This window comes from Montipora foliosa, chromosome 1 (genome assembly GCF_036669935.1).
Source record: "Montipora foliosa isolate CH-2021 chromosome 1, ASM3666993v2, whole genome shotgun sequence".
Classification (NCBI taxonomy): domain Eukaryota; kingdom Metazoa; phylum Cnidaria; class Anthozoa; order Scleractinia; family Acroporidae; genus Montipora; species Montipora foliosa.
Window position 1 is genome coordinate 32,449,821 of NC_090869.1, and position 11,030 is coordinate 32,460,850.

Below are 11,030 nucleotides of genomic sequence, written 5' to 3' on the forward strand. Positions count from 1 at the left end.
CATATACCCTTTCCCTGTGTATTAAGAACATGTTTTATTTATCAGCCTGATTTTGTTCTTATTTATACATGACTTGTATGGTACAGTGTAGTTCTGCTTTATCGACCAAAATTAATTTCAGCCTGATGTTCTTAATCCACTTGTTCTTAGATGCGGGTGTTTACTGTACAACATACACCCAAGAACTCTGTTCTGTAAAAATAATAATAGGTAGGCAGCTCCACTTACATTTCCTTGTCTGTCCACCAGCCCACCAGTTGTATTTAAGGGTGACTTTCATGGGTTTCAGGATGTATGCTTTCCTGATAACAGCATCATTTGAAGTCAGTGAACATCAGGCATTGGCTTTACGATATTAAATATTTTGCAAACAGCAAGTTTCCTTCGTGACTTTTTTCTGTATACACATGTAAAAAAACTGTACATATTTCATCTGTAAGGATTATTTTGGTCTGTTTCCAGCTCTGAGACATTAAAAGCAATCCAAGTCTGAGATTTTATGCAATTATATGCAATCTACTGTAGGTTACAACTGGTTTGAGTAGCTTTAACCCACAGTGACTCATCTATTCGGTATAATGTGAGTAGTGAACTTTTTGGTGAAAGTATCTTTTGCTTATCTTTGTTTTTGAAGATTGACTTCTTCTAACGTAAAGTTCTGCCAAATATCAGCGTTGAACAGCATTTGGGAGTAGAGAAATAAACTCCCTGGTTAAATTTTAATCCGGGATTAGCATTAATTGGCTTTTGAAAAACCGGGCCCTGGGTGGAGAGAGGCACCGTGTGAGACTTACAAGGTTTCTTGCCCGAGAACACAAAACAATGTTCTTGGGCAAGACACTTTTCAGAAACCCTATAACATTTTACATAAACTTCATAGAGGATTGTGACATCATTTTTTGGTTGATGTCCATGAGGATTAAGGAGTACATTTCAGCTTTTTCATGTGAGATGTGCGGCATGACGTCGACAGGCTCTTTATTGTCTGATCCACTTGACGTCTGATCATCTCTATCATCTTTCTTCTTGAATGATTTACTTGGAGACAGAAGAGATTGAGGCTTAGGTTTATTTTTAGAGCCTTTTGGGCGACCTCGCTTTCTTTTAATTGGAACACCATCTTCATCTAGCTGAACAGGCTGTCAAAAAATAAAATACAATGTTATTATCGGTATTATAAGCCGGTTTTAAGTGCATGCACAGTAAAGACAATCAACAACTCTAACTCTTAAGGGTTAGAGGATTATTAAAGATCCTTAAATTGTTACTATGATAAAGAAAATCACCTCCTTTTTGTCATCAGCTTTTAAAAATGTGCTTAACACTTGACTGGCAAACGTTTGAGGTTTGAATTTTATCCAAGGGCTGTTTACTTTCAGTGTAAGTCTGCCATTATACTCACGTTCAAAACTGGCCGATTCAACCTCAGAGGGTTGGATCTAGGGAAACGTGAGGTCATTAATTTAAATTTGTACTCACTACATGTACCTTTGAAAGCAATCAAAAGACCAAAAGATAATTTTTATGCAAAGGATGTTCATAGTGTAAGGTTTGGCCCCGTCTGCCATTACTCAAGTTAAAAGCTATCTGATTGGACCTTGGAGGGTTAGATTATACTGTAGGGAAAAATGTTTAAATGCAGCTTGTTATCTAAGCAAGACAGCGGTTTAAAAGTCTAAAAGCCCAAAACTCCCATGGTGCATATTGATTCAGCTGCATGTACATGCATTGCATTCTTAAACTATCGAGTCTTTGATGTCATTTTCTCCTCAATCCAGTTCTCTCCGAGTCGAGATTTTTAAAATTTATGGTCAAGGCATACCATATATAAATAGGATAATTCCAGTTAAAATGAACACTGTCAGGTGTCTTTTTTAAATCAAGGGTTAAAACTCAAGGTGCATGCTGTTAAACTTTGTAATGTTTCGTGCAACTATAAGTCTCACAATGTTTTGGCGACATTGTGGCGGGACAAGTTTGTGCTTCATGCGTAGAATGGCACTTTCAGGTTCATGGGGACATAGTTTTTCAGTGAGTTATTAACCCATTGACTCCCAGGGGTTCCCCATTGACGAGTAAAAAAGTCTGGCTGGTTTCGGCCAGTTTGGACGTCAATGGGTTAAAATTTCAATCGCAAATAGCTCTTAGACTAATCAATTTAAGGAACAGCCTTTCCACAGACTTCCAAATGAGCAGTTTAGTTTTATGTACGGCTTATTTCTTAGTTTACTTTTAATATTCTGCATTTTCCATACTCCAGTGCATTTGTAAGTTGCAAAGTTTTGGCAACTGTTCTGTGAGAATTGGCCTCAAAGCCACACAAACTTTGCCTACATGAGAAAAATACAGGAAGCCATACACTCCAGCATATTTTAATAAGTGCCACCATTGCAAGGATGGATGTGATAATAATTATATTAAGAATATTTATAAACGCACGAATTGCGTTGGCAAATGTGGAATATTTCTCGTGAATGAACAAATGAATGAAACTGCGCATGACGAGACTGCCTAGTGCAAATTTAGATTTGGCTAGTGAAATCAGACCTGATACTAGCCACTAGGCTAGTCAAGCTAAAAAGTTAGTCTAAAGCCCTGGCAATATTAAAGGCCCATTTTCACCCTAGACACAATGCGCACCCAGCATGATTTTGTGCATCATGAAATTACAAAAATTCAAAAATCTCAGAAAACCTTTCAGAATCCTCTTCGCCAAAAGCCATCCGTAGATAAAATTAATCTTTTAGGTCCTGATTTGAATGCGTTCTCTACTTATCATCTCATAATTTTAGCGTAGCATGTTGTGTCTGTATTAAAATTATTTGCTTAAAAGATTTCTACATGTATTTCAACTTGAATAGTATCGAAAAACATGACAAATTGCCAAGGCGAAGTTTGCTCGCCGCTCCACAAAGACAGCAACCTCTGCCACTCTTTTGAGCACATGCATCTTTGCAAAAGCATTTTACTTTTGCATCCCAGGTATCCTAACCAATCGAAACTGACAATTGAAAGTAAAAGTAAGTTTAAATGAAGTGAGCGTTCAGGAAATGAAATAATGTCACTGAGCTCGTTAGCTTCAGAATTGTTCTATTCCTTTTGCTGAATAGCCGAACTGTAAAAATTCCGCTTTGGCGATTCTCCAGTGTGTAAATTAGTCGACTCCATAAAGATACCGGTAGTAGGAAATTTAAGCGGTTTCACTTGTTAAAATCACCCGGTAAACCACACAAAGATCAGGCTAATGGCAATGTTCCTTGTTTTCAACAGCACAAACTGGCGTTACAAAAATAGTTGGCCAATCGGAATACGCTATTCGAGATTCAAAACAATAACAAACAATCGCCTTGCATCAAAGGTGAAAATGGGCCTTAAAGAGTTTTTATTAAGTTACTTCAGTTGTTGCTTATTATTATGTTTTAAGTAGTTACCTGAGGTTGGGGAGCTTCTCTTCCCAATTTAACTTTGTTCTTTGATCCTTTGGGTCGTCCACGTTTTTTGGGAAGAACAACACCATCTACAGTATTAGAAGGCTTAAACATAACAAAGTGAATCAGTCAGAGTTCAACAGGATCACCCCTTAATTTTCATTGAAGCACAATAATCTATTTAAACCAAAAATCAAATACAGATTCTATTCATTTTCTATACTGTCCAATTATTACAAAAATAAATGCTAGTCAAAAGGAAATAAGTATACAATTTAACTGATCTTTGAAATTTTGGAACAAACTTGTAAGTCCCATGTTTCAATGATTTTAACCCTTCAACTCCCAGTAGCCACTTGTAAACCACTTTACTCGTGAATGGGAGCCCTTAAGCCTTAAACGGCTCTTAATATCTATGGAAACCAGCAAGTAAATAGAAAAATGATCTAAGAGAAGAGGATAAGGAAGTACAGGAAAGAAATGTTTAAAATCAATATGGAGCCACTCTCGTGACCAGCAGCTATGTTTTAAACGCACATGAACAAAAAAGACAAAAACAAATCACAAAAGAAGATATTATATGAATAGACCTTGGTTTTGGCTACTCTTTCTTTGTTTTGTAACACAACCATACCACTGCTCAAGCTTTGATGAATAATTTGTGCAAGCCATACGCTTTACGAATTTGAGGTGGAAAGCACTTGGTGACTGTGTCGGTAGTGGCACATATGAAAAGGTCACCAAGTCACGGGTAAATTAGGGGCAAGACTATTTTTGGGGTGGGGCTAGGGGTGAGGGGTGGGGTAGGGGGTAGGGGGTGAGGGGTTCCATAGCTGAAACAATCCAAACCATTACAAAAGCATAGTGTTTAGGCTTAAGGCTAGCATTTTAAACTATAGTACCCTTCATCCCCAACCCCCTCACCCCCAACCCACCACCCCTGGAATAGTCATGCCGGTAAATAAGCCACATTTTTTTACTATAGAATTTTGCCCAAAATTCTATGCAAACTAAGGCGAAATTAAAGCTGTCATGGAAAGAGATGTAAATTAAAAAATACAATGCCAGTACATATTTCTAACATTTTAAGATGATAAAGACTTAAAAGTACAAAGCTACCTGTGAAGCTTGTCCCTGTCCTTCACTTAACATCTCAGGGTCGACTCCATTTTGCTGAGATAAAGAAACAGCTGGCATCTGCTCTTCTTTAACCCATACCAGGTTTTCGGGCACAAGTGAAAATTCATAGTCAAAGTCTGGGTTTTCTTTTTTTGGTCTCTCAGGACGAAGTCTCTTGTCACGCTCTGATCCATTCACAATTTCTCCTGGAAATTAGCAAGTAACATTGCAGTATGATCACCTCTACATTTCCTGATGGTGAACAGTTCATTGAATTTGGCAAATACTTACAAATACTATATTAACTACTTTCTCAAATCCCAATTTGAAAATATGCCTTGTTTACCCCCAAAATCCTGCATAAGCACTGTTTTAAGACATTGTTTTCAATTTCTCTTGGGACATCTTCATGCCCCAGAAGAAAATACAAACAATGATAATTATGCAAAAATTTGGGGGATAAACAAGATGTATTATGGGATTTGAGAAAATAGTGAATAAGCTAGGAAAAGAAGTGAGACAATCAAAACTGATTTAAAAGCCCTTTTTTTTTCCAAGAGATAAAGTGTTTTTAATTAATTAACAATAATCGTTAACTGTAAACAGGAAAACATGCTTTCTTTCCTTTACTTTCCTTTCCTTTAAGAAATCAGAAGAACAATCTCATATTTCTTTATGAAAGATAAACCAAACAGTGAAATTAATTATGCAACCTCTTACAAGTAAACCAAAATTATTTCTTGAACCAATCAACAACAGGAAAGGAACTAGCACACTGCAATGAAACTATAATGGCTTTTACAACCTAACCCTAACCCTAACCCTAATCTCAGTCTTAATCTGAATCCTAATCTTAATCTCAATGAATTAGGAGCTTAACAATGTTTTAGGCCTAGGCTTAAAAAAATATTTCATCTCAAACTCCAACCTGCCGGTTAGTATTCAATGTAGGGTGGGGTAATACATGGTGTTTCATTTCACTGGTTGATGGTTTAGTAATGCCCGCTGCAAGCACAGCCACCTACTCCACCACTGCCAGCCCCCTATGAAAAAGTTATTGAAAATCCTGCTAAATACCCTTATGCGCTTATGACAAAGTGGTATGGGTGGCTATCAGAAGTTTTTTGGTCTTACTAATTTAACTATTGGAGTCAGGATGGCTTAGTGCTTATTAACCGTGCCTTCCACCTCTGCGACCCAGGTTCAACTCTTGGACCCAAGATCGTATGTGGGCTGAGTTTCAGTCGATCTCAACCTGACTCCGAGGGTTTTTCTCCGGGTACTCCAGTTTTCCTCCCTCATAAAAATCGACTCCCAGCCTATTTCATCTGCCTGTGGTGCTGTGCTCCGAGGTTATAAATGGGTCGTGTTCAGGGGCCGAGCGCCTAGCCGGCAGCACAGCTCCTTCGGTCCGACCTTGTCGAGCCACGCCCTTAGCAAGTCAGTCTCCGACTGCGAGTAAGGGCGTTTAGCAGGTCATGCATTATCATTATCATTATGATTTGTGAAGCAAAACTGAAAACTTGAGAGGGGTGGAAAACTTTGAAACCAATAAACTACCCACAAGGGTAGGCTGTGATATCAATTGATATATTTTTCCAAGAACATTTAATTAAATACAACTTTACTTACTTACTATGATTTAAGTAGAGCAAACTCCACAAAAATAAAATAATTAAATAATCTAGCCAGTGCTAAAAGGGTATATCGTTCAGTCATTACCAAAATCCTACAAAGAATGTAAAAATTATTAATGTTTTGTATTTACCTTGCTCTTTCTTGAACTGTGCTTGATGTAGTTTTCGGCTGATAAACACATGCCCACAGGGACATGATTTGCAAGCCACAGGGAGCTAAGTAAAGAAAGAAATAGCAAATTAAACAATGTGTGAGAAACTAATAAATATCAAATTTACACTGTTAAGGTTTGATTTGGGATACGTTTCTTAATTCAAACTGGATTTTAAGAAAAATCTTCTTCTTCCTCATTCAGTCCCCAACACACATTTACCAAAATGGGAACCCTACCAGCCTTTTCATGCCTTGCGCATTGTCTCTCTTCTGTTCTGACTCTCTTCTGCTCTTCTCCCTGGCTTTACACAATTGCTTTCCAGATTTCAGATGATACTTCCAGGATAACTGATTCAGTACAGTTCGATACCGTCACTTGCCACTACCTGTCCACACACGTGTTCTGCCGGCCAATCAAAATTCAACGTTTTAACACTCAAACTTCAAAGTTTACCCACCCACTTGGGAACGTTTTGGCTCCAGTTACGCAAATGATCGTAGTTGATTTATTTGCCCTTTGGCAAGACATGGCGTTTTCAATAAATAAGCTTGGTAGGAATTTCAAGCAAGGTGTTCAAAACTGCCAAAGGCAAAATGCCCGTACGCGTTGCTGACTTTGCTTCCGGTGAAGTGTTTGCGGAGTGGCGCCAAAACGTTCCAAATTGGGCGGGTAACCTTTGAAGTTTGATTGTCAACACTCTGAATTTTGACTGGCCAGCAGAACATGTTTTTGTCAAGCGTGTGGACAGGTAGTTGCAAGCCACGGTACCAGCTGAAGACTGTCTATTCTAAGAGATGTGCCCAGGTTGCCACTAATTAGATGCAAACTGTTTTAAATAAGCGTCACGAAGTGTCCCATTGCTCTTCTCCCCAACTTCATCATCGCTCATATCTCAGAATACTTAACAATAGACCTTTTTACCGATACGGCGGCCATTTTGATTTCTATTGTTTCGAATAGCTATTATGAGATGCCCAGGGGGCAAATAGATATTAATTTGCCCCCTGAGTATCCCATAATGTCTTCTGAAACAATAGAAATCAAAATGGCCGACGTATCTGCAAAAAGGTCTATTATTTCACGAGCGCGTGTTGGATATGAGATGGTAAATAAGCGACGAGCCGCGTAGCACCGAGTTGGCTATAACCAGTCTCATATCCAACAAGCACAAATGGAATAATTGTTTTATTAAATTCCTTAACCTCCAAAAGTTTGGAAGTACCAAATACGGCAAAAAAAGGGAGAAAATCCTAGCGAAATCAAAAAAACTTGATGATGGGATGTTGTGTCATACGTGGTGGTCAGACAGACGCAGGCTCATTACAGAAACATGTCTTATCTTTTCACGTACTTCTAAGCGTCGAAATTGATCCAAACCTCTTTCCACAAAAACTTTTTTTTTTTCCTTTATACCTTTGTGTTGGATGTCCAAAATTGGCTGTGCATGTAATTAAGTGCAATCCTGGACATTTGTATCCTAAGCACCCTTAGTCCTGCAGCCCTTCTACCTTTTGCATGGTCTTCCTCTTTGTTTGGGTATTTTGGCTCCATTCAATCCTGGACACGAGGCCATGGACTTTTTATTTTTTTAATGTAGTTTTGACTCAATAATGTTGTATGAAGGTATCAGATAACCTTGGCATTTGTAACATGCCAACATTTTCTGTTGTCTGTGCAATTATGGTGGGTTAGCCATGTTTTGTGTTTCAAATCTGTAGAGAAGCAATGGAAGAAATATATATGCCCTTGTAACAACCTCTGCTGTTCCCGAAACTGGATTGTAAGCCATTGAAAGCCATTGCCTCTCTAGACACTTGACAATGGATATGGTGCAGTTAAAATCTTTCTTTGTTTAAAACTTTTTCAGACTAGTTTGTTTTTTACTTTCCTTCGTCTTAACCCTTTAATGCCCAATAGTGACTTATAGATTTTACTCTGTCTAACGCCAGACGATTTTACTCGTCAAAGGGAGACCCCTTGGGCACTAAAGGGTTAAAGTGCCCCTAACCCCAAAACATTTTTTCGCTAAAATAAAACTCATTGCAACCATTTTTTCCTTTTTCTAACAAATCCTGCCATTTTATAGGCTTCAACAGTTGTGAAAGCATCTTTTGTTCATGACAGAGTCAGAAGGGAAGTGGGTCTATTCCTGATTTCAGGAAACAATCTACTTTGCATGCATGATTACAAAGAGTAATGCAATGTAAATCAGTTTGTGATGTCAAATCAGGAAAAGACCCGCTCCCATTCTGACTCGGTTGTAAACAAAAGATGCTTGGGTTTTCACAAGTTTTGAAGCCTATAAAATGGCAGGATTTGTTAGCAAAATGAAAAAATGGCCGCAATGCGTTTCGAACAGGTACAAAGATTCATTTTAGCGAAAAAATATTTTGGGGTGAGGGGCACTTTAAAGACACTATCATAATCTGAAATAAAGGATCAAGTGAAAAACTAACTAGTTTGAAAATTCTTAACCAAGGAAAAAATTTAACTACAACAGATATTTAAGTCAAAGGTTGCATCATCTGAAAATTAGCTTCCAACGCACATGACAGTCTGAGCAGGCTCAATAAAGGACCTAAAATCATCTATCACTATAGCTGTTAGTTGGTCGCACCAGATAGGCAGATGTTCTAAATGTTTGGGCCATAAATTTATGAAGAGTACATAATTTTCCAAGAAATATTAGTTTGTGACATTATTGACTAAGAGAAATGCAGTTTTCAGGTAACACAGTGCATAACAGAGGTCACATGCATAGAAACCAAGCATTCTGATTGGTCAATGATGGAAGAAACACACACTGACAGATAGCCAATCAAATGTGAGCTCTGGATGGCACAGTTTTTTCCTGATTGTGATACGTCCATGTTCCTAATTATAAGCTACCTTGGAACTTTTTCATCTCGTATTAATAAGTAATCACAAGCTTTTTCTTGAGGAATTTGGAATAAATTAGCACCCGTAATTTTTTGTCAAAGCCTAAAATTCTACTCGCCCTTTTGTTCGTCTTTGAAAACCTTTATGCATGCTCATTTATTCCAAATTGCACTTGAAATCACGTGACTACCAATAGATCAGAATACTTGCACTGGTATATATATAAAATTTTCCCGATAAGGGCGTCAAACAAAACATTTCAAGGGTACACCAAAAAATGGCCATTTATCAAATCATTGCTTATGATAATTCGAAAATTAAGATTTATTTTTACATATTGAACAAAGTCACATGGCAATGAACAAAATAAATTTAGTTCCTAAATTCTAGCGAAATATTTGACCAAGAATTTCCCTGTGAACGTTAAAATTTTAAACAATTTCAAATAGGCGTTTTTCCGAAATCTAAAAACCAAGTAAGCTTACCTCTAAGCTAATTATATAAGCACCGTGCTTTTCGCGATCTGCGAAACATAAAGCAAACCTTCCTTTTAAATTTGAGATTCTTTCCTGAAGGCATTCTGTGCTCTTAACTCATCAAATGAACGTGTTTAAGAACGAAGTCTACCAATAATAAACATCAGTTTCTCGATCGCTCGAGTCGCTGTCAGATGATGTGCTTCCCTCCATACTGTAAGCTTAAAATTCTAGAGTTTTCACCTACCGTCTGATCACAATTTGGGCATCTCTTGACAACCATATCAAAATATCGCTTTCAAATAAATAGGTTGTTTTTTTAGGAACGGATTTTTCGAACGCAAAAAAAGGAAAATATAAATTATATAAATAAAAGCAAAATTTCCTGAACCAGCTTCGTGTGCGAGAATGTAGTGTTTGATCGAGTGAGAATGGGAACAAGTCGTTACCGAAACGCGGGAATTGATCCCCGCGGGATAGCTTTCAACGGGTGATTCGTTCCAAGAATTCACTTGTGTGTTGGTATGAACCTAAGTGGCAACACGCCATTATTAGTACTAGTAGTAATCAAAGAATAGGAGTGCGTTCTCCGCCTGTGATAATAGTTGTCTGTTGCTGAAATCATGATCTTTATATGAACGGCTGAAGTTTTAAAGACATATAACATATTGATAAAGTCCACTTTTGATTTCCTTGCTTTAATGCCATTTGATATGACCTCTGATGACACGTTGCGTGACGGCTCCAGTTTCGGTAAACTCGCAAATTCATGTTAGTAAAACGTCTCATTTTCACTTTTACTGATAATGTTTAAGCATAAAGGCTAATTTTTAAAAGGAATACTTGTGTTACATCTAGGACTCCGTGTATTCTGAGCTGGAAGCACAAATATCAGCTAACATCTGTAACATTCTCTCGCGTTTCCGTTTATCCGTGGTTTATTTTAACAAACTCCCGGACAAACTCCGCGCGACTGGCAATAATTATTTTTTCCGCTGATGAATAAATATAAGTCAACATTTACATTGCTATTCCTTAGTTCTGGCTTACTCTTATGTCTTGGCTTCAGAGTACTCTTCATTGATTCAATTTCGACCTTCGCTGGATTCTGACTGAACTGTTTGTGGCAACTGGAACTATATATTAATTGAGGGTGCGTTTGATTGACCCTATTCCGGAACCAGAATACGCGGGGTGATGATTTAAAACGGTATGTCTGGCGTTTTGAAGCAGCAAGGATAATAAAGATATGTTTAAAATAGCATTTTAGCAGGTGTTTGACAATTTTAATGTGAATCTCGTAAAAACGAACGATTTCCAACTTCTATTCCATGT

At 37.7% G+C, this 11,030-nt stretch overlaps 1 protein-coding gene across 1 annotated transcript in view; it reads right to left on the reverse strand.

Moving 5' to 3' along the window:
- Positions 1-10,100, reverse strand: part of LOC137996827 (UPF0547 protein C16orf87 homolog) — a 12,756-nt gene extending 2,656 nt beyond the window's left edge. The window contains exons 1-5 of the mRNA XM_068842423.1: positions 9,943-10,100; positions 6,316-6,400; positions 4,548-4,753; positions 3,432-3,533; positions 1-1,139 (exon numbers count right to left, since the gene is read on the reverse strand). The exon at positions 1-1,139 is cut by the window's left edge and continues 2,656 nt beyond it. Of these exons, the coding sequence (XP_068698524.1) occupies positions 864-1,139; positions 3,432-3,533; positions 4,548-4,753; positions 6,316-6,400; positions 9,943-9,978 (705 nt within the window). The 5' untranslated portion in view covers positions 9,979-10,100 and the 3' untranslated portion in view covers positions 1-863. The remainder of the gene's footprint in view (positions 1,140-3,431; positions 3,534-4,547; positions 4,754-6,315; positions 6,401-9,942) is intronic.
- Positions 10,101-11,030: the final 930 nt, after the last annotated feature.